This window comes from Chelmon rostratus, chromosome 11 (assembly GCF_017976325.1).
Source record: "Chelmon rostratus isolate fCheRos1 chromosome 11, fCheRos1.pri, whole genome shotgun sequence".
Taxonomy (NCBI): Eukaryota; Metazoa; Chordata; class Actinopteri; order Chaetodontiformes; family Chaetodontidae; genus Chelmon; species Chelmon rostratus.
The window spans coordinates 18,304,883-18,331,192 of NC_055668.1; the positions used below are offsets into that span (position 1 = coordinate 18,304,883).

The window sequence follows — 26,310 nt, forward strand, 5'->3', positions numbered from 1 at the left end:
AGTATGCTGGCCACCTTCCCAGCATTGGTTTTCCCCCATCCCCCAGGCGTTGTATATCAGTTTGCCCATTCTTTTTTTGGCCAGGCGTGTTGGTGCCATATCCTCCAAAACCAGTGCCAGCTATAAGTCATGTCACGTGTGAAACTCTTTGAAGACTTTAAAGTTCTTCATTCTCTTAACTTCTCATTAAGAATATTCTGTTTGTTGTAACAATTACCTGGTATAAAATACAATCACAACAAAAAAAGCACACAATCCTGTTTGGTGGACTGAATTTGGTTTTGTACATTTTTGCTGTCTGCTTTGAATTGAGTAAAATGCATTTACAATTAGATTTAAGGAAGACACATCAAATTTACTACATGTGATTGAACATTGTGTCTATTAAGCTGTGCACAACTTAGTTAAGCATGAAGACAGACACATTTAACCTTTATGTCTCTCACATTACCTTGTGAAAGCATCAAGGCATCCTTGCCGTGACAAAGTTTCAAGTCACCCTGTAAGCTTGCTGTATTAATCCCTAATGCTCATCACGGTCAGCTGTCTTTGAAAAGGTGACAGACATGCAACCACTGCAGCAGGTAGACAGGACTACCCTTTGTGTTATTACTATTTACAGATAATTATAATGCCATTACAGAAAGGGGCATATATTCACATGTGTGTTGCCTGTTTTCTCAACTACATTCTTCTTTCACTCAATCTGTCGTGGAACTTTTTAATATTAGTGTTTTTTGTCAACACAGAAAAAGAACAGTACAGCCCAGTTTGAACCAAACAGCATGAGATGATCCATACAAGATGAAAATACGGAGTGAATCAGAAATCTTGCCGTGTATAACTTTGTATTTAAGCATAAAGTAAAGCCTCAATCTAGACTGTGTGACAGAGTGTGACAATGGAAGAGCACAATGTTGGCTTGATTGATTTTATTTGATATCTCTAGATTTAGATAGTATTAGAAAAGCTGCACAATGTAGCAGCTGTTTGCATCAATAAAGAATTTAAGTACTGAGTTGTTCTATAAAGCTGCTTATCAGAATCACAGGTCAAGTTACACCTAAGTATAATCCTCTCTTATGTTGTCTTTCTGTTTATTCTTTCCCCAGCTGTGTGTGATTCCATGCTCCTCCATGCCTTTGTTGGCATCTAATGGAAGAAAAAGCACCAATCAGGTCTGCCATGGTATCCAGACTGCCTAAGTTCGGTGGGCGCTCCTCTACTGGTGGTGCTAGCCCCTTGTCCAATGGTTCCACACAGTCAACCACACCTACCCAGGATGGTAAGACTACTCCTCAAGGGACACGCCCGAATGGCATGATCTGTGCCTCTTCTTTTTCCCTGAAATGGAAGAGGGATGATGGGACATCCCTCACCAGCCCGACCACCCCCACCAGCCCTGGGGACGTAGGTGAAGACAAGGCTCAGACACAGCTTCCCTCTGTAGCAAAGGAGGTAAAGAATGGCTCTCCAGCGACGCCCAAGATGCGGAGGTCAGGTTCTTTGATGGTGGCTGTCTCCAGTCCCAAAGCCATCCCCAAACAATCATTGAAGATGAGTCCCAAAGTAGGGACTAAGCTAGGCCAAAGTCCACTGAATGGAGGTCCAAAAATGGGCCATAATGGTTCCAGCATTCCTGCTCGAACAGGGTCAGACTCTCGACTTGTGCGGCCAAGGTTAGGCTCCAGCTCTCCCAGAAGCAGCTCTCAAGACAGCCTGTCCCAGTCCAGTGATAGCCTGAAGACTTTGGCACTGGACAACATGGTGCGTTCGAACAGCTTCACTCACTTCAAGCAGATTCCCTCACCCACTAGCCAGCCTATGACACGGTCCTTCTCCTTTAACCGGGCTGTGGAGCTAGCCAAGCCTCTAGCGAACACTCAGCTCCGACCACCGCGGAGCAGTTTCCTCAGACCCCCTCAGCTGAGCAATGGAAGAGTGGGTTTAGGACTTGGAGGCCTGAATGGCTGCCTTGGAGGTTCAGGAGGTCTAGGCGGAGGACTTGGAGGACAGTACAGTAGAACTCCTCCAGCTGCCTCCTCTCTGCCCACCCTCTCGGTCCTGCCAGCACCCAGTACCCCCAGTGCTCTGCGGAAGCCTCTGCTCCCCAGTTGTGTGCTGACCAAGTCATTGGGCAGCAGTGGGGGGTCTTTGGGTTACAGACTGCCTCGATCCGGGCAGTCCAAGCAGCAGAAGCCTCTTTTTCCAGGTAGGGTCAAGGGGGATATAAGACCTTCAGCTGCCCCTGAATGTGGAGGGCTGTTGGGGATAGCAGTAGACATTGAGCCAACTGGTGAGACTGACAAAGCAGACTCACACAGTGACAGTGATGGAAGCTCTGGAGATGGAGGAGGAAAAGGAGGAGGAAGTGGTCTGCTTAGACAGAGCTCTGGCCAGGCAGCAGGCGAGACTCTGGAGGACATGTCCTTATCTTCTGCCTCATCTCTAGACAGAGGCGAGACCAGTGAAGAGTTTCTAGATGACTTTTACAGTGTGGGAGATTTGCTCAGCGATGGGGACCTGCCTGACAACCGGAAAACTGGCAACACTACTCAAACCCGCCTACACAGTTTTCTCAATGAGACCCTTGACTGGGACAATATGGATCTAGAAGGTAAAAAAACTGACTTGAAGGAAATGTTACAACATTTTTGTGTTATATGTGTGTCAGCTGTTCAGCCCTGTGTTTGTATATCTCCTACAGGGCATAAAGAAGAAAGCCCTATGCAGGACTCCCAGGGACCACTGGTGTTGTCTCCAGACCGGAGTGATGTCCTTCAGGCCTCATCTGTGGAGATGTCACCCTCCAACAGCTCAGGCGGAACCTACATGTGGGATGAGGATGGTCTTGAGCCCCTTGAGGGGCCTGGGACACATCCATGTGACAGCTATGATGATTCAGAGCTCAACAGCATGGTGAGTCACATTTTCTGACTTTGATTAATTTTGAACAAAATGTGCACAATGCAAAAAATATTGTTAACGTGTGAGTCCTAAAATCTGGTCAGTCTTAAAGCAATTTTGCCAGTGGTTTCACTTCTTACCACTGCTGTTTGGGTTTCAGGAAAAAAAATCCCAAAGAAAATGGGAAAATGACAAAATTCAGAAATTCTGAACTAATTAACTAAATGTGTGATACTACCTGCCAGATTACTATTCTATAAGTGAACAGTGATAATGATGCTGATTCTGTTGACTGACTAATTCATAGTACATCAACTAATATTTTTAGTTCTAATATGTTTATAATATATGGTAGTATAGTAGTGCTTTCTTAAACTAATAGGAAAGTAAACGCTCCTGTTGTAGCGTCTGCCAAGAAGAGCTCATACTCTCCTCTCCATCGCACTTAATGCCAACTGGCAGATTGCTCTGTAGCATATTTCAGAAAGGAAAAAGGGTGAAGAGCAGCCAAACCCATTTAGTGATGATATGGTTATTAAGGCTAAAAACTTCAGAGAGCACTTAAAGCTGTTGCAGTTTTAACTGATTGATAGTTGGCAAAGAATGGACTTGTGTAACTGAGAAGTGGGTTTATATCAAAGTACAGAAGTGTTTTAAGAGGGGAGGGTTGACAGCAATGTTAAGGTTGTGACGCTTGAAAATAGTCTGATACAGTCTGATACACATTACACAAATTGACTTCTTCTAGCATTTCCGTGGTCACTACAGAGAAGAGTTCAAGCATCAAACAACCAGTGCAGAAGACATCTGCATTTCTCTGCCTACAAAATACATTAAAAAAAAAAACTTCTTCAGGAACCAAACCTAAAAAAAATACATTGTATCTACTGTCTATAGTTTCCATGGGTGTGATTCCGTGGGTTTGATAGCCCTTGTTTCTGCACACCCTGTAGTATCACTATTATCCTATTAAACATGAAGGTGTGGTGGAAAGATTGTTGATAGATTATTACCTTGCTGTCCACTGGCTATCCGTTCTGTGGGTTCCGTTCTGGTGGTGTTCATACTCATCCACAGGACACGGGGAAGGGGAAGGGAGATGGGGCGAGCAACGGTAAATCTGACATGATAATGTGTATCAGCATGAATAAGGAGAGATGACATTATCAGCAATCTTTGTCCAGAATGTCTCACCCCACCTTTAACAGCTTTCTCTTGATCAAAAAAGTTATTGTTTTTCTTGGTTAAAACTTCAGACATTTTTAGCAACTGTACAACTGTATACACCCTAGTCCATTGATCAGTTAAATAATTCCCACTTCTTTTCATAGGTAGGACTTAAAAAAGCAGAACAAAGGCTGAAAAAGAAAGCAAAACTGTCTATCTTTCTGCCAGCTCTCACTGCCAATTTCATGCCAAGGCTTCTCTTCCTGAGAGGAATGCTGACCTGGCCACCAACTGTGTGTTAATTGCATTGCTGGCCTTGCTTTGGTTCTCTGTATTCCTGCACCAAGGCACCTGATCTCAGGAATGCATAAAGAGCTTAAAATGAGCTGGATTAGAAATTATATAATACGCTTTGTGTGTTTACTGCTTTTATCATGTGATTTTGACACATACATCAAGTCACTGTAAGCAACTACCAAATCAATAAAAAAAGAGGGAGTCGCGCGCTTGTGTGTGTTGTGTGTATGCTTTCTCACTCTGTTCATTGCTCCTGTGACTACAAGCACACGTGCCTTAGCCATGTGTATCTGATTAAGAGTCATTCAGCATGTCTTAAGGTTTGTGTGTGTGTATGTGTAGTGTATGTGTGTGTGTGTGTGTGTGTGTGTGTGTGTGTGTGTGTGTGTGTGTGTGTGTACGTACTTGCACATGCCCATGTTGTCAGTCCATAATAGCAGAATTGAGACAACACTTCAGACCATAGCTTGTGTATTGTGCCATCTTATGATCCATATCAATCAGTTTACTTTGCTGTATATGTTTACAGCATTCTAGCTAACAATGCTTACATTATTGGAGAATAATCAAATATGTATGTGATCATTTTAATCAGTCCTACAAGAAGCATATTCCACTGATGGTGCCACACAGGATCACATAGTGAGTGAGTTTAGAGGAACAAGATGCTCTTCACATGAACCGACTGCACTTCTACAGTAGATAAGGCTATTAATATTTTATGGGATAACATACCATTTTGTAGCTCAAATAATATTTAAAAACGAGAGATGCAAAGTCAAAATCCAATGCTCTTCTATTAAAAAATAAAAGAAATAAATAGAAATAAAACATCGTCAGGGCTACTGCTTTGTGTGAGAGGATGAGAGGATGTGTGTCCCTTGTGAGCGTAACTGGAGGTTGGTGTTGCCTCAGTTGCAGCCATCATTCCTGCCATCAGCCAGTGCCCTGAAACCACACTACAAGAAATCTGTGGAGAAAGTAATGAATGCATATTTGCCACTTGGGTGCAACCTTCCCATGAAACATGTGAAAAGAACGTCTTCCCACTTTTACTTTATGTGAGATGGCTACCAAAGAAATCTTAAATATGCTCTTGCAACACCTCTTAGTTATAGCTCTAGTCTCTCTGAACATATGCAGTGTGGGCAGTAACACCTCTTAGTGAGCTGCAAATCTCTGGTCAGAGAAGAAGGGAATAGTGATTGTGTGAGTTGCAGTAAGTGAGGGGAAGGTTAGGTGATGGCTGAATGAGTGGGAGCTACTGAGGAAAAAAGGGATAAAGAGGAAAAGGAATCAGAAAGAGAGAGTCTTAAGTGATGCTCATGTGTGAGGATCAGCTCTATGGGGAATCTGCCTTTGAGATATTTAACTGAGCTATTTGATTAGAGGAAATGAGCCCACTTACTGTAATTGGATGCACTGAGCTCTCTCTATCCCACCCATTTTTCTGCTGTTTCCTCTCCATCTGTTTGCATCTCTCTTACTCATTTGTCCCTTGTTCACTGAGTAAATTGTTCCTCATAATGAGCAGAAGAAAACCGCAAATATAATCCTGTCACAAAGCAGTGTCCCTGTCCAAAATGATTAGTAATTCATTGGATTTATCCTGCATAATCTGTGAAGCATCAAACAATGTGTATCACAGTTTTGTTAGTTAAAGCTTCTTTCTTGGCCCTATCTCAGAAAGTAAAGCATGTGAAAAGCCTGCAGCTCTGAATTAAATGCTGAACAAAAAGAAATGTAGGGTAATTAGGCCCATATCTTAATGATATATTGAAAGGCAAGGCATGCAATCATGGCTCTAAGCAAAAAGAATGAATGCAACTGATGTGTATAGTGTTGAAGTAACCAAAACTCTCTCCCTGTTTTTGTTTGTTTGAGAGAAAAGATGTGCTATTCAGCTTCTAGCAGGTTTTATTTTGCCATACTGCAGTGGCATTCTCAGACCACTTGGAGGCACTGTGCATCCTTTGACAACACAATGTGTGTGTGTTCTTGCTAGTGTTCCTGGATTGTGTGTCCCAGTATTTTTCTGGCTATATATGTCTCTATCTGCATTCTTATGCCTCTGTGCAAAATCACAGAGTGGGCTACCTGAGCTGATAATAACATTCCCATGATGCACCATGCAACTCGGTATAGTTCCAGGTTTAAAAAAAATTGGCATTGTGAAATGGAGGGCCACTTCTCACTGCGACTGCCTCTTTGCAATTTGTCATGCAATGCAACAGGGCATAATTTATATTTAAATGGTTTTAGTACTTTGGCGTGGTTGAGATCACTTATTTTATTTTGTCAGGCAACTCGCAAGCAATCACAACTGCATGAATAGAGGGAAGAACCTGAAACAGTCAGAATTCACATGCTGTTAAATGCTTTCTGTTACGTGTTGATGGACACAATAATAGATACATCTGTGCAGTGTACTATAATTTGGTGCAACACCTCTGCAAAACATATAACTGCTGGGAAGCTTAGGATGTTCAACTTTTGTTGAAACTACCAGAAGAATGGTAAAATCAACACACGTCTGCCAGATTCTTCTTTTTATTCTTAACACATGAACTGTTTAAAATAAAGTGTGCAATGCAGGGTTATTATATTGCAATGTGTTGCATTATCGTCACTATTGATCGTCAGGTGTCAAGTTTCACCTTTACATGAATTCAAAATTTATGGTTACATTAAAATGATGAGTAAATTAAAGAATTAGCTGAGTCGAGATTCATGGTCAAGTTTAATTTCAAGTTTTGGATTGGACCAGTTTCCTGTTCTATTGATTTCATTATCCATGTGTCTCATTACGAAAAATACATTTCCCTTGTCTTTTCTAATTATAATCAGTTCTTTTCCCTTCTCTAGGATAGCTGGCAGTTTGTTTTTTATTGCCATTTTCTTAATTTATCTGTTTTTTTTGTTCCTCCCTTCAGTGTTTTATCCAATTTGGCTTCTTTCCTCCCGCCCTTCTTTTCGCTTTCTGTTTTTCAACCAAACTCCTGGGGGGCCTGTAATCCTTTGGTTTCTTCCTTTGCTTCCTCAGAGCTGCAGAGTTACTGCTGCCTCTTATCCCTGATTTATTTATTTTCCTCTAATTTTAGGCTTTTGTGGAGCCAGGTTGAGACAGGTCAATTCATTAGTGTTTAAATGAGTGAGGTGCTTAAGCCTTTTGTCTGCAGAGTGCTTAGCCATTTATGGAACATGCTGCCAGTGAACCGGCTACACTGTTGCATTAATGAGGCTTATAGCTCGCCTGCTTTTGTTTGTCTTGATTTTAAATTGACAGCAGCAGCCCTTTAAGGTTAACAGTGTTTTGTGTCTACCTTAGTTTTTGCTTGTGACGCCTGGGAGTCATTCCTAAAATTACAGCCTATGCTTCCCATCATCATCGATCATGACTCCCTTATTTTCCGACCACAGTCGTGTCCTGTTATTTTACTGCAGACCATTACCATGGTGCCTTTTTAACCACTTTGTCTCTCAACTGGCCTTCACATATTGTAAATCTTTTAATGGTTGCTTATTGGGCTCTTCCTGTGAAAGATAAAGGCAATAACGTATTAGCTGATTGGCAAGATAAAAGCAAAACTACTTTTACTGACAAGACTGGGTTGATGAAGTATAATAGTAGTATTTAATAATAGTAATATTTTACTTGCAGTATCATGGTTGGCCATGATACTCACAATCCACACAGTGCGTCTGTCTAACAAATTTTGTTGTTGCTTAAATGATTTAGAGGAAAAATATGTTCCTGCATTGTAACTTGATTTATGAGCGTCATCTCAAACTAGAGTTTCATTTTAGAGTGGATTTACAGAAAATGGACAGTAAATAATATGTCACTGTCCAAATACTTGTGTACTGAAGAGTAAATTGCATTTCTAAGAAAACATTAGTATTTCATTATATTACATTTCATCATTGACCTATAAATGTTACAGAAAGTGAATTTTCACAAGACTACTTTATTTGGTAGATAGATGTATTGCTCACTGTAGCCAGTACTGACATTTGAAGTGCTTTTAGATTTCATTTGTTGAGTCTTCCTCCCTTTCATGTCCAGTTCAACTTGCAGTATTCTCATTTACATTTCATGCTCCTTATGATATTTTAAATTCTGCTGATGGAATTCAGTATCTAGTCTTCCATGGATAGTTGGTCTTTTCTTACTGATGATGCCAGCTGTCCATTTTGCAAAGGCTTGTGTGAAAAGAAAGTCATCTCACCTTTCTAGAGATAATGTTTAGTTCAGTGTCCAACCAAATGCGTCCAGATGGATTTAAAAAGAAGGTTTGCCAAGAGAGAGGAGATCTATGCAACTATTGTGTTGTGTGAATTTTTTTTATCAGGTTTAAACAAAATATTCTTTTGACTTCTTTTGGCAAAAATTTATTTAATGAGTTCCTTTGCCACTATGGCATTTTTTGTATTGCATGCCTGTATGTTATAATTATACACTACTACCTTATAGTGAAGTGTGTAAGCAGCATAGAAACCTGTTTCTGCTTTTTTGGCATTTAGTGCAACAAGAATGATGTATTGATACAGTCAGATTTTATCTAATGAGGTCAGTTTCTTTATGAGTAAGATTTTATTTATATTATCATGCATGTGGCTGTGTAAATTGGAGGTGTACAATATATACGTTAAGGCACAGACAGCACATTGTTGTTTTTTTTTCTCAACAATACGTCTTAAGCACAAAGTGAGACAGGAAAAAGTAGAAGCTGCAAAAAACATTCTGCTGATTTGGAGGTTCTCTAACTCCATTTTGCTCTGCTCTGCAGCCGCCATCACTCATTGAACAATTCCACTCTGCGTGCCACCTCTGCACTTCCTCTGTTTCTTTCTCTGAATGTTTTTCTGTACATAGCATAATCTATTGTGAAATAACGGTTAGTAGAAAGGATCCTTGCTTCCTTGTCAAATGTGGGGGAGGAAGTAATCAAACTTTCAGCATTACAGTAATAAAATCTAAAATATTAGTACCAGCAGCAACAAGTGTCATGGGCTCACTCATGGGGTTGAATGCAGAAGTAGTGAAATTATGACCCTTTCCTAGAACTATAAAATTTACAGCAGGGGCTTTCCGCAAGAGACGGGTTATTATTAGTTGAGACAGAATATAATTAGAGATTAGCTCTTATTGTTAATTTCCCCTGCTTTGTAAGTATACTTTATCATATTTTAATAACTAAACTCAATACTTCCCACATGTATTTCAGAGTAAAAGCTGCCTGGCAGTTCAGGGAGGCATACAGTAATACTTCCCCATTCCTGGGAGGCTTTAGGAAGTGATGACCTTGATTATCTGTAACTTGCCGAAAAATATGAAGTAGAATTCAGAGAGACACTTACAACAACAGAGTGATGAATATGGAAGCAAAGAAGGGAATTACTGTTGTCAAAGTACACAATGTGATGAGTTTGCCATGTGAGTTGTTCAACAGGAGTCTTTGAAAGTGGTCAGTGTTTGTTCAATATTCAAGACCTTGTCAATAACACTTTTGGTTGACAGCCTGCAGTATACTATTTCACTGTTATTTAAACTGAAGCTTACCTTCCTTTAAGCCCTCCCACTGTTTGCCCTCAGGATGCCTATTTGAGACAAAGTTGAAAGGGAAGAGAATGAAAAAACAAGCAATATAGAAAGATAATTCTTCTCTTTAAGATTTTTCAGTGTTTTTCTTTATGAGCCCATAATTTGGTGTCATTCTTGGGCTGTTTGGACTTCCACAACTGCTCACGGCTCACAGTAGATGCCGAATTATCCCTATAAAAGACAATGCAGTAAGACCAATACGGCTTTTGCAGTGGGTGTACTGGATTATAATTATCCTACATTTCACACATTGTACTGTGTTTATATTTAGTAAGATAGAAACGGAAAATGGACTTTTTATTGAAAACCTGTCTTAGTTCAAGAGCTGCAAATGAGTCAGGGAGTCAGTGGATTACAATGATGTCAGTTAATAATTGGTGTAGAGGACATATCGTCCATCAAAACCAGAAGTGAGTCCCAAGACATATACACAGATATATACAGTATAAAGAATTATACTGTTAAGTAGGGGTGCTAATGTGACACAAGAGATACATAGTCTATACACAGACACTCACACAGCAACAGTAGCTGAGCACTTCACCCCCAAACCCAGTCCATTTCTATGTAAATACACCGCATTTGCTGTCATGTAGTATTTCAGCATTTCTCAGGACATTATTTTGGAAAAGAGTTGACCTTCAAAAACTAATGATCCTGGGAAAAGATATGCTTTATGTTGATTTCTAGCCCTCCTCTCTGATGGAGTAACTCAACTGAGATTTCATTAGAAACTAATAGAAATGTACTGGGTTGAAAAGAGCGGCTTACATCATGTGAGACAAAAGAGAAGAGAAAAACAGAGATGCCTGAGAAGAACAAGTACAGTCAGTCTAAAAACTTCTCCCTGGCACATTATTCTCTTACATAATGCTAAAGTTTGTGGAGGCTTTTTTTTGTTGTTGTTTGATTGAGCCAAGAATGAGATGGCTACTTTGCCATTTTGGCTGATTGTGTGCTATGATGCTGATTTACATTCAACCCATGAAAGCTCAGTTTCTACCAGAGATTTCAGAAAGACACTCTTGAAGAAAGCAATGAGTAGAATTAAGGTTTCTGTAATGAGCTTTTATTTTGCATTGTAAGTTGTGAGGAAAGTTCAACCTCCAAGCTTTACCAGTGATTTTGAAGGTTTTGATCAGGGTTTGATCCAGCTGTGTTTGTTGTCAGATTCAGCTGATGGGTGGCAGCAGAGTATGTTGGAAGACCTTCCCTTGGCTGTTACGATTGTGAATGCTGCTCACGCCTTAGGGTTTGTATTGATGTAGCACCTCTGGGTGTCTAAGATGGATCGAAAATGTGCATGTCATATGTCAAATTCATGTACTGCTTAAAGCAAATGATTATTCCTTTGGTCAGAGCAAGTACAACAGCTACACTTTAATTGGCTCAAACCTGCTGTTCAGACTGTATTAACAGATACTGATGAAGGTTATACATAGTATATTATATGTGATATGATTTTTGCTGACTCTGTACCAAACAAGCATGTTCCCTTTTGTCTGGAGGGTGGGCATCTGTGCAGCACCACAGTGCTTCATTGGTATTGGTATTTTGTAACACATTTTACTTTGATCAAAAAATTGCAGCTCCTGCAGTATTGCTCTTCGCCGTATTGCAATTGTGATAATATTTCGATTAACTACTCAGCCCTAATAACTTCAGTGATTAATCTAAGCCCAAATCCTTTCTGGAGTGTGGTTTCCCCTCATAAATGACTGTGTTAACACTTGTGGATCAAAGTGGACTTCATCCGATCCACCACTAACATGCATGCGCGCGTACCTACACACACACAAAAACTCACTCACTCTCACTCCTCTACTGAGAGATGTTGTGTGCTGCCAGTGTGAAATGTAATTTCCTCTGAAGCTACACACTGTAACAGATACAGTCAATGAAAAGGCAGAGACGGAGAGTGAGTTGTGATGTTACTGGAATGAAGAAAGACAAAAGAAAGATGTATTATTGAGTGGTTTGGTGCTTTTTTCATATAACTGAGACAGAACAGCACTGCAGAGATGCTGGGTGGCTGTAGTTCAGGTGGTGGAGTGGGTTTGCCACTAAAATTGTAAGGTTGGTGGTTCAATCTCTGGCTCCTCTTGTCCACATGTTGAAGCATCCTCGACCCCCGAGTGTTCACTCCTGATGTGTGCCCAGTATGTGAGGGAAAACGTATGTTTCTTCGGATATACGCAAGAAGAATAACAAAAGCTGGAATTCATTCTTAAATGTAGCTCACAATACCATCACAAAACATTTCCCATGATTAAAAAAAAATCAATTTTCAAACTCAGTGTTTCATAACAGCACATTTAGTTACTGCCTTTATTTTAATCCATCCATTTATTATCTATGACCACTTATCCTTTGGAGGGTGACATTGCTAACCACTGCGCAACACTGGATGGGGATAGCATCATCCTTCTGATCAAGCTGATACAATTTCTTTTTAACCATCACATCTCTCTGTGGCAGCCATGTGGCCAACACATTGTGTACCTCAGTACTGCATCGCAATTTTTTTTTACTTTATTTTTACACAATCAATTGTTTTACAATATGTATAGAAAAGAAAAACATAAAACCAAAACGCACAGACGAGAAAAGAGGGGAGAGTCTAATCACGGTGACAACATGTATACATATACATAGTAAGAGGTAGGGCCAAGGTCCAGGGCCAGGTGGGGATAAATGAATATGATAATCAGTTCTTCCAGGTCCCTCAACTATATCGCAGTTTTGATACCAGTATATCACCCAAACTGTGTGAGTGAGGAACACACTGTTCTCAAAAAAGATAACATCCCTCACAGTGAAACTACTCTTGTCGAAGAAATGCTTTAAGAGATACAGTATATTGTGATGTAATGCTTAGCACATATCAATCAGACCTGGTATATTAAATTTAGAAGGTGGGGGTTATAAGGTTAGAGAGAGGAGAGAAACAGGGTGGAGGAGAAAGGAGAGGCAGAAATCTGAGGACAGAGGAAGTGACAGATAATAAAACAGATGAGACAGGTTGATTTGTACATGGACTCTTCAAACAACAAAGATTCCACCCACATCTTGGTCGATTGTATTTGGAGGGCTGCAGAAGTATTTGTTTATTCTATTTCCTTCAATATTCCCTCTTCATTAAGCCAGAAACACTGAGCACCAGTCACTTATCCTGCAACACATGAGATTTCCTATAATGAGTAATTTTATGCTTGTGTCTCCTAGTCAAAGCCTGTCAATTTAGTTTCGTGAAGCACAAAATTGCCTTGAAAAATAAAGCTTTGAACTGTTGATTCATTCCTTTGCTTTTGGGTATGCTTTGAATTATTCGGTAGACAGTGGGGAAACAGTCAGACTAACTGCATATTCAGAGGCTTTTATGAGAGCTGTTTTTGTTGGGTTTTCAGACTGTTCTGAATTATCATTCATAATTGAATGATCTTTTTCCAGAAGCCTGCTCTGTTATCTGTGTGTGATGTATGCAATAAGCTGTTGATGGAGCTGTCGGAGTGAGAGAATCGTGAAACACTGTCAAAGAAAATTGTCATTGATAGTGTTTCAGAAATAGATATTGTTCATGACAAAATAAATCAATAAAATAATCAATTGTGAGGAATTAAATACTAATTAATTAATATTAATATACAAAGGTCACAATGCAATTAAAAAGAGTGTGTGCAGCATGACATCCTGCTCTCTTTAATGACTCATGAGTGTCATGAGCTTTTGAGTTTCACAAAGGTAGAATTTATGCTGCGATTATATTACATTGTAGAGGCGTTCCAATTCCGGTATTTGTGTTTCTGTCCATTTATGTAGCCACCCAAATTAAACAGTAAATTGCTGAATAACAATGCTATATATCACAGCATAAATGATGCCTTTGTGTGCTAAAATGTAAAGGTTTTTTAAATCTCATGACATATTCTGGTGTGTAGCAAGAAAAAAAGCTGACTTGATGCTGTTTGGAAGACAATGCTAATGCCAGACCAAGAACAGAAGGATCCTAATATGGTTCAAATAAGATTTCACAGGGGTACGTGAGCATCCATTTCTGACTAACTGTAGGGGTGGGAATTATGCTTATGGACATTATCCACGCAGTTTCAAAATGATGTTTCACACAAAAGTCTGCTTTAGCAGGCAAACACTGCAGCTGTGTACTTGTGCTTTTGTCCATTGTGTTTGTTTTTTTTTGTTTCTGAATCTGTGTAGAGTTACATCTATCTGGCGCCCGATATTTCTCTCCCAACAGTTGGTTTTACAGAGCAAAAGCACTTTTGCCCAGGGGCAAAATGATATAATGACTCTAATGCACTCATTATATGCCTATAATGTCATCTAATGCCTTACAATGAAGTGAACGTTACCTGTGATTTTCATGTTCTCAGGATATCCTGAACAACCTGGACCCTCCGGGAACTGGAGAGTTGGACGATGATGACCTCATGCTGGATGTGGACCTCCCAGAGGATGGCTTGCATGGTTAGGACACACAAGCGCACACACAGACACACAACACTGTAATTGCAGTAATCCTACTCAGATTTAGATTTGTGAGGTTATTCTATGGCCATGACAAATGCTACAGTTTCATTGGCTAGAGGTTGCCCGTTATTTTTGTATAAGCAGGCACCTCCAGGAAAACAGTTCTGATCATAATTGTAAATTAATGCATTACCAAGGTCTGAGCATTCTATTTCTGGCAATATCCTTTTATGGCATATAATGGCTTGAATAATTTGAATCCTGCCTTGCCTTGGGTGAATATTTGCCTCTGCAACATCCATTAAAATCTTTTAATGGACATCTTGTTGTCTATTATGCACTGTTACTCTTTTAATATTTGGTTGCTGAAGAGTTATTAAATTACATGCCTTGAATGACAGCTAGGCAGCTGACTTGGAGAAATATTCTGCCAGCTGTCTGGCTCTGTTTATACGAACAGATGCACACACGTATGGACCAACACAACCACAGTGCATATACAGGCTTAGTAGGGACAGAGCTCACATTTGATTGCCTTGACAACAACAACAGTATGGTGTTAGCGTGATTAGGTTAATAGCTTACTATTCCAAATTACCACCCACTTTCATCTTGATGTCTTATCTGCTGAAGTCTTAGGAGTTTTCTCTGTAACCCATTTTCACTTTGTAAATGTAATCAATTACCAATCAGTAAAATAGCTTCTTTGTAGGTGTTAAAGGTAATCAGGTCACATTATTACCACATAATAACAGTGTTGACAACGTTATAATGGATTCATCAGATAGTGTTTGTCACATATATGAGACGAGGAGCTGAGAGGAAAAAAAGGGTTTAGCAATATTGACCTCAACTGTCATGAGATGTAATAAACTCTAGGAAGTGAATTTCCCTTTGTCAGTCATGAAGCCAGGCCTGTCAGAGTACCATTTATGGCTAATGTGTTTGAATGATTCTGACAGGCTTGAATGCAAGCACCGCAAAATACAGAGGGCACGTATGATTACATGTGAACATACAATCATATGTATGATTGTAGAAATGATGTATGACACACAGTTGCTAGTATGTTGGCTACACTTTGTAAAGCCGTGTCATGCAACGGCCTCCAGTAAGTCATACCTTCACAAATATGCGTCTACAACCGCTTAAACAAAAACTGAACTTTGCAACCTTCATGAAGTTACAATTTGTTGCAGGCGTTTGTGTACCAAGTAAACCTCTAACTGGGTTTCCATTGCTGAGACAACTTTACAGCCCTGATATCATTATTTAGTGTGTAAACAGTGATCTTCTTGTTTTTGAGAGACAAGGGAGAGAGAGAGAGAGAGCGGGGGAGAGGAATGTTCACTCCAGAGGAATGTGAATTGGACTGTCGTACCTTCCTACTCCTTTTCAGGAAGCGGCCATATTTATAGAGCGCTATGTCATGGCTAGAGCTAGTGTCACGAGAGGCAGGGTGGAAGCGAGACAGGCTGGTGTCCAGTTAGACCCAGCCCACAGGGCAGGCCCTGAGACGTGGGATAGGGAAGGGTGTTTCCTCCCTCCCAAAGACACCCTCACACTGCCACACAACAGGAAGAGGGGGAGCAGAGAAGAGGAGTATAAAAAAGGAAGGGAGGAAAGGGCCTCATGTAAGATTTTCATCCAGTTGTCGTGTCCCGTGACAGTAGAGAGGCCCCAGCTTTTCTCCCACGCCGGCTTCAACTGATGACTTCCTAGCTTGGACACAAACCAGTCACCCCAGTCTCTCTCACCACCACCACCACAGTCATCTCTCCCCAGCTCCAGTTCCTAGGGAGTTCCCAGAAAAACAAGACTGTCAACAAAGACAGAACCAGGCAGGGAGGGAGCTGCTTTGACTTTCTTTCTCTGGCCCTTTAACTGCTCACCAGCTGACTGGGGAAGGAGTCATTTCTCTCCACTCTCCGTCTGAGTTCCTCTGCCTTTATGGATTTTTTTTTTCAAGTTGGAATATATTACTTTTTGAGGACTTTTTCTGAGCTGAAAAGGAAAAGTTATTGAGAGTTCTCAAGTTTCCAGTTCAGAATGAAACAGGCTGTCTGCTTCTGTGCTATGTGGTGACACCCAGGGTAAAGTATTTTAACCGCCACTGCTACATTCCTTGGATTGGGTCTTTAAATCTGCCAATATATCTTTATCTCTCTTTCTCCCTTTTCAGAGACATGGCATATAGAAAAGCCAAGGGTCCTTTTGATTTCCTGGGGGTCGCGCTCTGTTAGCTGTCAATTTTGTTGCAGTCATGGTTCATTTCACAACTATATGCTATTGAGTGTTGCCAAATACTGTGTCCTTTTACCTCGTTGAAAATGAAATGGCCTGTCGCTGTGTGTGCGAGTGTGTGTTTGCATTTGATGGGTTGAGAGGGAAAAAGAGAACACGATGGATCAGATCAAGATTTATATGCAGATATTCTAGAATAGAGTATTTGAAATATACACAGGAGTATTCATTACCACAAGATATGAAAAATCGACTCATAGTCTTGCATTTTGCATATGTGTGTACACCTTAGAGTGGTAGGAGAATCAGACATAGAAAAAAATAGAAAAAACAAATTCCAACCGTTGAAAAATACAGCTCATCTGGAGCCACAAGCATGTTCTAGTTTCAACAAATAACAAGTCAGTTTCTTTCTATCTTTATTGCAACTACAGTATATCTCAAACACTGGCTTTATAAATTACAGGTCAGATAGCACTGTGTATATTCCCTTTTATCTTTCACTTGCATTCTCTCTGTCTCAGACATGCATTTAAGTTTCTTTACTCCAGCTCACTGTGCCATGAACTCTGCCGGTATAGACGCTGACAAGATGTCCCACATTGAGCACTCAGAGAGGGCCGGTCGACAGGGGCAGCGGCGTAAACACCACCGCTGGAGTGGACCAGATCATTTCCACAATGATAGCAGGTTGATTAGGCTTGAAAGATTCAAAAATGCTGCCAGAAAATAAGTCAAAAGTAGAAATGTGAAAACACAATAAAGCCAACATCATTTGGTTTTTCTGCCCATTTGTCCCTGTCTCAGGGCCCATGTCTTCCAGCGCTATGATGGTCTCAAGGCTTCAAGGATTTCTTCACGGCCTGTCTCCTCTGAAGGCAGGCAGCATGGCTACATGGCGATGCTGGATGAGCTCACACTCGAACACATGACTCAGGATTGCAGCTCGCTCAAGAACCAGCTGCTCAGGCTCAAAACGCTACTACAGGTCCGACCCACGTTTGCAAAAAGATACATACACGAACATGTATGCTTGCTTGTAGTTTACACACACTGAACATACAGTATTACAGACCAGCAACACATACATATGTTGGTTAGGTACGTGCACAAACACACAAACCAATTGTTTATTCTGGATTGTCCAGTGACAGAAACTTCTGTGTCCCATATATGTTTGGCATGGTTCTAATGCTTTTGCATCACCTTTTGAAGATGTCACACACAAATAACATGCAGACCATGTCACCACTCCCAGGCTTGGTCTTATAATGAGGCCAGATACTGTGAAGTTTCAGGATTCAGGGTATGAGTTCAGCTACCTTTATGTGTATTTATTGCAGCTTTGTATTAATTTGCTAGAACATTGCTTTGAATACTCTTTATAAGATTCCCAGCAGTACTCTACATCAACAGTGTCCTCAGGTATTCAGCATGAGCAACATGAAAAGTATCTTCTGACAAAACTGAACTAAGCTTTTTTTAATTGTTAATGTTGTTCCCCTCTAAGTATTTAAAAGTTTTTAAATGTTTTATTACATCAGTTTAACAAACCTAAACCTGTCTTCACACAGAGCTGCATATATGCTGTATATAAACAAAGAGAGATATTACAACAGATGTTTATAGGTAAAGGGAATAGGGAAGTCTTTGAAAATGGGATTAATGTGTTATACTAGTTGTTGTTAGATTTTTTTAGCCACTTCTCTTAAAATGCACAGTATGAGCTTTGTTGTGCATTTGTGCTTTCGTTTATATATCTTGTACACCATATCTGTGCTTGCATGGATCTTATCACTCAGCAGATCTCTCTCTTTCAGCTTGTCAGTCTGCGATATCCATTTAATGTGAAGAAGAGAGGGTGACAGGGGAGGAGAAGAGAGTAATAAAAGATGTCAGCTATACAAATGTGCCCTTAAAAATGAGATGAACACACAAAACCCATACACATACAATCCCCGCACAATCTCATCTGGGAAATCGCTGAAATGCACAGAGGCACAAGCACTTCACACCGCATGCTACGTGAAATGAAATTATCTTGAATGCCTTGACTCAAATTCTCCTCTACAGCATCTTTCAGATATGTTCATTGTGCTCACTGCAATTAGCCAAATGCTTCAGCTGTATTGCCTCAACAGGGAAAATATTTGTGTTGCCCCATTAGTAACTCTGTTCTTAATTGTGTTTTTTTTTTTTTTAACATGCTGTTAAGCTTAGGGCAGTGGCTATAAAATGTGTCTCCAGCCTTGCTGAATCCTCATTGATCTTTGCTTCATTGTGCTAACAGTCAGCCATCCACTGCCGCTCTGTTTACATGTGCTGGTTCTAACTGAATCAGTCTAACGGACCTGAATGAGGAATGAAGTGTTGAAATTAAACTTCTATTTCATGTAGTATTCATATTTCAACAACAATTTGATCATTTTCCATAAAATAAAGAAATGAACTTAATAATTAGGCGAAATTCCAAGCACTTGCTGGTTACAACTTTTCAAATGTGAGGCTTCACAATTTTTTTTTCTATTTCAGCTCACTGTAAATTGAATACCTTTTCGTGACACCGAAATATGCAATTTCAAGACACACTTAATCAAATACTAATTGGAAAAATAAAAGAATGTACTTAGAGTATTGCACTGAATATTCTGTATTTTAAAGATGAATTTTGGACCTTCTTTTGGAAAAAAAAACCTACCAGTGTTGCCCCAATTTAAGCAGCCTCTAAAGTCAGGGAATTTGTTATACTGTATGAAATGAATGCATTGAATGTTCAAAAACATACTCTGCAACTCTGCCTCAGGTATCTAGCATCTGTGGCTGACAGTTCAGGGTCAGCAGAGTATATGTGCTTAAGAGTAAACTTATTCCACCGTAGTGAAATTTTGCTCTTGAGGCATGCCTCGGGCAAATGTCATTGATCCAGCTCACTGTGTACTCTGCTTGTGTGTATGTGCTCTCTCTTGTGCATGTGTGTATGTTTGTTTGTTTCCAGCTTGAGGATACGGACTCTCCAGCAGATGTTCCTGAGGAGGTCGAAGATAATACCACTGCATCCCAGGTAGGAAACTTCACCTGAGGTTTACAGCTGTGATTGATTGAAAATGCTGTATATATGCTGTAAATTTTTTATTTTTCTCCGTTTTCCAACGGAGGCTTTCCGCTACAACCTACAGTTTACTGTATGTGTCTGCGTCTTCAGTTGGAGGATCTGATTAAGGAAGTGCAGGTGCTCAGAGAGGAGCTGAGGAGTCGAGACAAGACCATTGCTCAGCTCACATTGCAGTGTCAACAGCTACAACATCAGCGGGAACAGATGGTGAGTTGGTGTGAACAGGATTGATACAAGTGAAAAAGCTGAAAGGGGGACTGTATACTCAAAGTAGGGGGGTACACATACTCACAGTGTAAAAATTAAATCTGGGAGTTAATTGAATAGTACATTGTCTCCCTCCTCCACATTTGGAAATCTCTGGCAGTCATTAAGTGTAGGGCATGCACATCCAAAACACCTCTAAAGGGACTGGATCAAAAAACCAAACTGAATAAAATAGTCCGACTACAGATTCACACACTGTAATGATAGCTCACAGCAAAACTGACAATTGTCAGATAGGTTGTACATTACCTAGTGAAGATCTCTGTTAGATCGAAACATTGCTTTGTTAGATTAAATTTGCTGGGAGCTATAAGTACAGTGTGTGGATGTTTTGTCTGACTTTGAAGTTACACTAGACAGCTAATCTTTTTATTTAGGTTGAGCGTGTGAGTTATCTCTGCTGCTGATGTCTCCTGTTTGATGTTTTAAAGGTACTCAGTTTTGTATTTTAATAATAGCTGGGCTCCCAGAAAATGCGACTGAATCCTTGTTTCCATCAAGTACTACTATGTAATTACTTGGAGTTGGTTCATCAAGATAACCAGTATGTGGTACCAAATCTCCAGTCAGAAAACCATTAAACAATTGTAGAAGAAGAGAATGCAACACAATGACCTAATCAAAAGAGCACACTTCGAACCTCCAATATGATATTTCTGTTTTTTTATGTGTTAATGTGAGGAAGGTTGCATCAAATCTATGCAGAGGCGTTTTAATCCGCAAAAACAGCTTTTTCTTCTTCTTCTCCTTATTTTTCTTCTAGTTGAAACATATGATCAGTCATGTGAGTTAGCTCAGAACTTGAGGATAAAGGTGATTCCAACTTTTTTTGAGAAAAGCAAAAACCACCTCATAAAAACTTTTTGTGAAATTGAGTTTTTCTGGAATTTTGCTATTTCCATCTGTCTTTTCTAATAATAATAATTCAAAATGCAAGTAAAAATAAAAACAGTTAGTGAGTCATTAGTGAAATTAGACAGGCAAGATCATCGCTGCGGACTAGCAGCTTCTTCAAGTTATCTCATAGGGCAACGAATGACACCCTCCATCCTTACATGACTGACTTGGATAAGGAAACAAAAACAGGCAAAGATGGAGCAAAAGAGGGGGAACCCCTCTTTCAGGATGACAGTTACAATATGGAGAAACAGAATAAGAATATTAGATTGCAAACATATATGAAGTATGTGGATCAGACAAGATCTGGAAATGCATGGTTCGGATTTCATGTTGCCTTGAATTTGTATTAGCAGTTGTGAAGTGCTATGAAGGTCTTTTATCAAGGAGCGCAAATGTAGGTAAAATAACAGCATCCTCCTTATGGTAAGATGCAGGCTGGAAATATAGTCCAAACTATTGAGCTGCTCAGCACTGGCAGAAACAATCACGGCTTATGCACTGTAAATGTCAGAACAACATGTAGAATATATTAGAGAACAAGCTCATATTCACAGTATTGCAAGACGTAGGCTTGTTTTCCTCGTGCGCTATAACGGCTGCAGTGCTCATGTTTGCTCATTGCTTTCATGTGGCTTTCATCTGCTTCAAGCATGTAGGTGATGCTCTGGTAGTTCACCTCTTATCAGATCTGAGATAGATAAGCGTGTGCACAACTACTGCCTTTATCATTATCTTTTGTTTACACCAGTTCCATATTTATCAGATCAAACAGAAAGTAAGCATTAAACAGAGAAATAGAGTGAACAAAGAGGGATGAAATGGTTTTCTATGAATGTAGTCACCCTGTGCTTTGTAGCATATTGAAGACAGACAGCGATGTATAAATGCACACCATGCAGTGGGCAAGTGATGTATGTTCAGATCCACTGTGGTCAGTGAAGACATACTGGAGTGCCCCTTCATCAGAGGTGGGAGTTCAGTTACTGCTTTGTATGTTGCTGGACTCCTACATGCACTGCCTACCAATAACCTCTGTTCTGTTCGCTTTTAGCTGGCTCCATCCATTCTCTAACATTCATTAGTGTCTTGACCAGGCTCCCTTGTTAGTCATACAACCGTATGCCTGGCTGACATTATTCAAATCCCTATGTATCGAGAAATACCAAAATGTCAAAGCGGGGCCTGTGCACCAGCCTCCATGCCACATGCTATCTCTCCAATTAGAATAGTGCCCACCCACAGCAGGTTCTCTAGCCCAGCACGATATTGTTGCACCCTCACCCTCAACGAGCATAGAGAGGAAGAAAAAACTAGGACATGTTTTCAGATGTGTGCCTGACATGAATGAGTGTCGAGGCTGAAGGAGTGAAGATGTTGGGGGAAGAAGAAAGAGGAAAACGAGGGAAACAGACATGTTTACTCTGCTAATACTGCGTTGAAGCATTTGGAGGGCACCTGAAGTTAGGTTCGAGAAATGCTGGAGAGGGTTTGTGTTGTCATGGCCTCTAATGTCCCTGTGGTACAGCACTGAACAGTGATGAAGCCAAAAAAACAAACACAGTTTAATTTGCTGACAAAACCTGAATTTTTGGTTGTGAGAAAATAACAGATTGAACAACATTGGTACAGAGCTTTTGAGGACTGCCAGTTCATATGAAATCCAGAATTTAGAAAGTCAAAAGCAACTGGACCTGCTGTTTGCCGTTGAAATTGATAAAGAGATGATATTGCAGTTGGTAAAGAGTCAGGTAAACAGAGGGAGGTGAAGTGTTACAGAGAAACTGCTGAGAGACAGAAGGGGGGAACACTTGACTGAATTGAACATAATGGAGTAATGAGAAAACAATAGAGGAGCTGTGTGCACCAGGCATCAAGTCTATTGCAGTATACAGTGTGTCTGTGTGTGTCTGTGTGTGTGTGTGTGCGCGCATGTGTGTGTTGAGGGAATGGCAGAGAAAATGAAGTAATGGGAGAGAGAAAAGTGGAGCTATCAAAGATAGAAAACTGATTTCTCAGTCTTACTTGACAGAATGCAGTTTTGGATGCTGCTTCCACCGCTGCTGAGGCAGACTGCTCATGATTATGCACTCTTGTTTGAACCGCATTGAAGTTTTTCACCAAGGCTGGGCAAAAATGAACATTTTCTGTCAGAGTCTACCATAGCCTTTACAGCCAGAAAGAGTTGAACTGCTGTTATGTATCAAACTAATTGAATGCACAATGCTCATCAGGTTTTCAGTCAAAGTGGTTTGTCAATAAATGTTTTAACAGATAAAACAAGGTAAAATAGGGTGAGCGTGTGCCAGTCAATGTGAGTTTGAATTACTGCAGGATCTTTGAATTACCATCTTAGGGTAGTTCAAGCCATTTGCAACCTAGGCTTGATTTTCCCTGATTTGCTCATCATGCCTATCAGTTCTAATCAAAACTATGTAATCTGCTGACTCCCAGTCTTCTTCAAACATGTTGTAATTCTGAATTTAAAGCCAGCCTGGTATTGGATTTTTTCAGCTCATTCATGTGAATATTGCTGCTATTTTAAATTTACAGTATGTTTGTTTTTCTGCTGCTATGTTAACTATTTAGATTGTGCACTTACACAATGGGTGATACCAAACGCTGGATATTAAACCAACAAAAACATTCAACCAATTTGAGGCTTTTACACATTACTTTTTGTGTCTAAGTGAATATCTGTTGAAGTATTTAGTAGTGGTAATGTTTCAAGCCATTTCATTTAAATATGGAATTGACGTGGGTACAGTTTCACTGTGTGTGTTGTGTCGACGGGGGCTGCTTTGCTCTAAATCAGGCATCTCAGACCGGTTCCATAAAGGGCCGCGTGGCTGCAGGTTTTCATTCCAACCCAGGAGGAGCACATCAGGCCAACCAATCAACATCAAGGGATCACTTAGTTGTCAGCTGAAGACTGAGATCAGCTGATTAATTGATTCCAGCCTGGTGTGTTCCTCCTTGGTTGGAATGAAAACTTGCAGCCACGCGGCCCTTTATGGAACTGGTTTGAGATGCCTGCTCTAAATAATTTGCCTGCTCTAAGAGTTGCAAGCTTTTAACCAGCATGAATGTAGAAGTAGGAAAATGTGGCCTAGGTTAGCAGCACGATAAATAATAGAACATTCACTTATTGAGTAATGAGCTGTCTTTCATCGATTTGTGTCCTCTTGCCTTCGCAGCCTGCCCAAGGCCGGCAGTTCAGGTGTCAGTGCAACCACCAGAGGGCTCCATCTACACTACGACAGAGTGACAGACAGATGGACAAACGGATGCAGCATCACTATGACAAGGCCACCCAGACATACTGGAGGCCACCCAACCACGCTGTGAGTCCAAACATTCACAGCACCCACAACAGCACTCCTGGAATGTGCAGTCTGTCAACCTTTGTGTTACAAAACAGGATATCTAAAAACTGGTTAAACAGTTTAAGATCTAATTTCAACATTTATGAGGACATTTTTAAACATCGGCACTCTCCTGTTGCAGTAGTGCACAGTACATTCACTGTACAATATGTTCCTAAGTCAGTCCACTTAATTCAGTCAGCCGGTTTCCCACTTACCTTCAGCCTCTCTCTAGCCAGCCGTGTCTGAATTGTTAGATGTCCCCTCTATGGAATACAGTTTATTAGGTTGTCAGTGGGTTTGTCACTCTGTCTCACACTCTTAATGCCCACATCTCACACTGAACTGTACTGGTGTTAATGCTGAGTGACGGAGAAAGAGAAGATGTGCTGTAGGAGGGTGGGAGGAGAAGGGAAACTCATGGGAGGGTGGGAGTAGACAGGGGGACACAGAGAGAGAAAGGCGTAAGATGGATAGATGCGTGCTCAATGTGTTCAGTGTCATGCTATAATAGCATGCTGTGTGGCAGCCAAGTATTGATTCAATAGCAGGAGTGCCACAGGCAGGGTGCCTAGTAAACACTCCACTAATTGACCTGCTCTCAGCTAAAAAGGTGACAGTCAGACACACACAAAGAGGCAGCCATCAGCAGTATAAGGAGATTACATAGAGAAAAGATATACCACTGTTTAAATTATAGCTGCAATAATAATAGAAATGAGCCAATAGGGTTATCAACAGCAGTGAAAAAGAAATTGGTCAAACGTATATTTTAATGTAGTGCAGCTAGGCCACAGATAAAAATAAAGGACAAAACAAGCAAGCTCACTAATAGTAGGTCCCTGCTTACCACAAGAGTACATGGGTTAATAGTTGCTATGGCAACAGTCAAAGCAAGGCTAGCTGTGTTCTGTGGGAATCATGTCCATGGTGGGAACATCTGCCTGTGACCTGTAGCATAGTAACCTGGTGTATAATACGCACACCACAGTTAGATTGAGTTTGTGCTTTTCTGTCGATTCTGTTCTCAGTCCTCCCATTTCTCTTCCTTTAATCTACATTACTGTGTCATCACCAGGGTGGAGACTATTTCGTGCCCTGTGTTTTGCAGCGTTGTAGGCACAAACACATTATGTTAGTGGAATTTATACTTTTCAGACCAAGCAATTGCTCTAAAAGGTAAGCTGAAATTTTTTTGGCAATGTAACAAGAAAAGAGAGCACAGAGTAAACAAATAGCAGAGAGAAAGGCATTTTCTCTGTTTTTCTTACTTCTAGATGGTATCAAAGCTCTTGTTGACAGGTTTCGCATCTTCAGCAAGCTCAGGTTCACAGTGTTCCTCATACAATACTTCTCTTTTACCTCTTGTGTTTTTTCACACCACCTTCCAATGTTGTTTTTTTTGAGTCTGTCTAGGATGACGTTTTTTGCATACATGATATTTTCTTTTTTGCCACTCGCACCTACATCCAGTCTGATTCTCTCTCTCTGTTCACTTTTCAGTACTTCTCCTCCAACATACGCATACACATAGACCTGCACAAATTCCTAATCTGGTCATCTTTATGTTTATTTTCCCCTCTTGCCCTCTGAAAGGCCTTTTTCAGTTGATTTTTTGTGCCTCTGACATTTGAAGTGCCGCTGTATCAGAGCTCTGGAGTAGCTCTTGCCCTCTGATAGTATTTTTGAGTGCTAAGCCGAATGGATCAGCCAAGAATAATTCTGATGTCAAAGGCCACTAACTATAATCTTTTTATATCTTTAATGTTGATATCTAGCTGCCTTATCGGTAGCCCAAAGGGTAAAATTTCCTCTATGATACTGAGAAGTCTAGTATTGAGTCTCTGGCTTTCTCCCTGGAGTTCTGCCAACAACTTGAACATGGACTTCAGGGAACTCTCACTGTGCTCTAAACTCAGATTAAGAGTAAAAACAAAAGAGTAAGATTGTGATTTATGACC

The 26,310-nt window shown here is 40.4% G+C and overlaps 1 protein-coding gene across 2 annotated transcripts in view; it reads left to right on the forward strand.

The window, feature by feature from the left end:
* Positions 1-26,310, forward strand: part of ccser2a (coiled-coil serine-rich protein 2a) — a 45,729-nt gene that overhangs the window by 4,666 nt on the left and 14,753 nt on the right. For both annotated transcript variants that reach the window (XM_041948028.1, XM_041948029.1), the window contains exons 2-9: positions 1,113-2,617; positions 2,708-2,919; positions 14,368-14,461; positions 17,290-17,398; positions 17,516-17,696; positions 19,704-19,769; positions 19,911-20,027; positions 24,182-24,328. In XM_041948028.1, coding sequence (XP_041803962.1) covers positions 1,156-2,617; positions 2,708-2,919; positions 14,368-14,461; positions 17,290-17,398; positions 17,516-17,696; positions 19,704-19,769; positions 19,911-20,027; positions 24,182-24,328 — 2,388 coding nt within the window. In that variant the 5' untranslated portion in view covers positions 1,113-1,155. The remainder of the gene's footprint in view (positions 1-1,112; positions 2,618-2,707; positions 2,920-14,367; positions 14,462-17,289; positions 17,399-17,515; positions 17,697-19,703; positions 19,770-19,910; positions 20,028-24,181; positions 24,329-26,310) is intronic.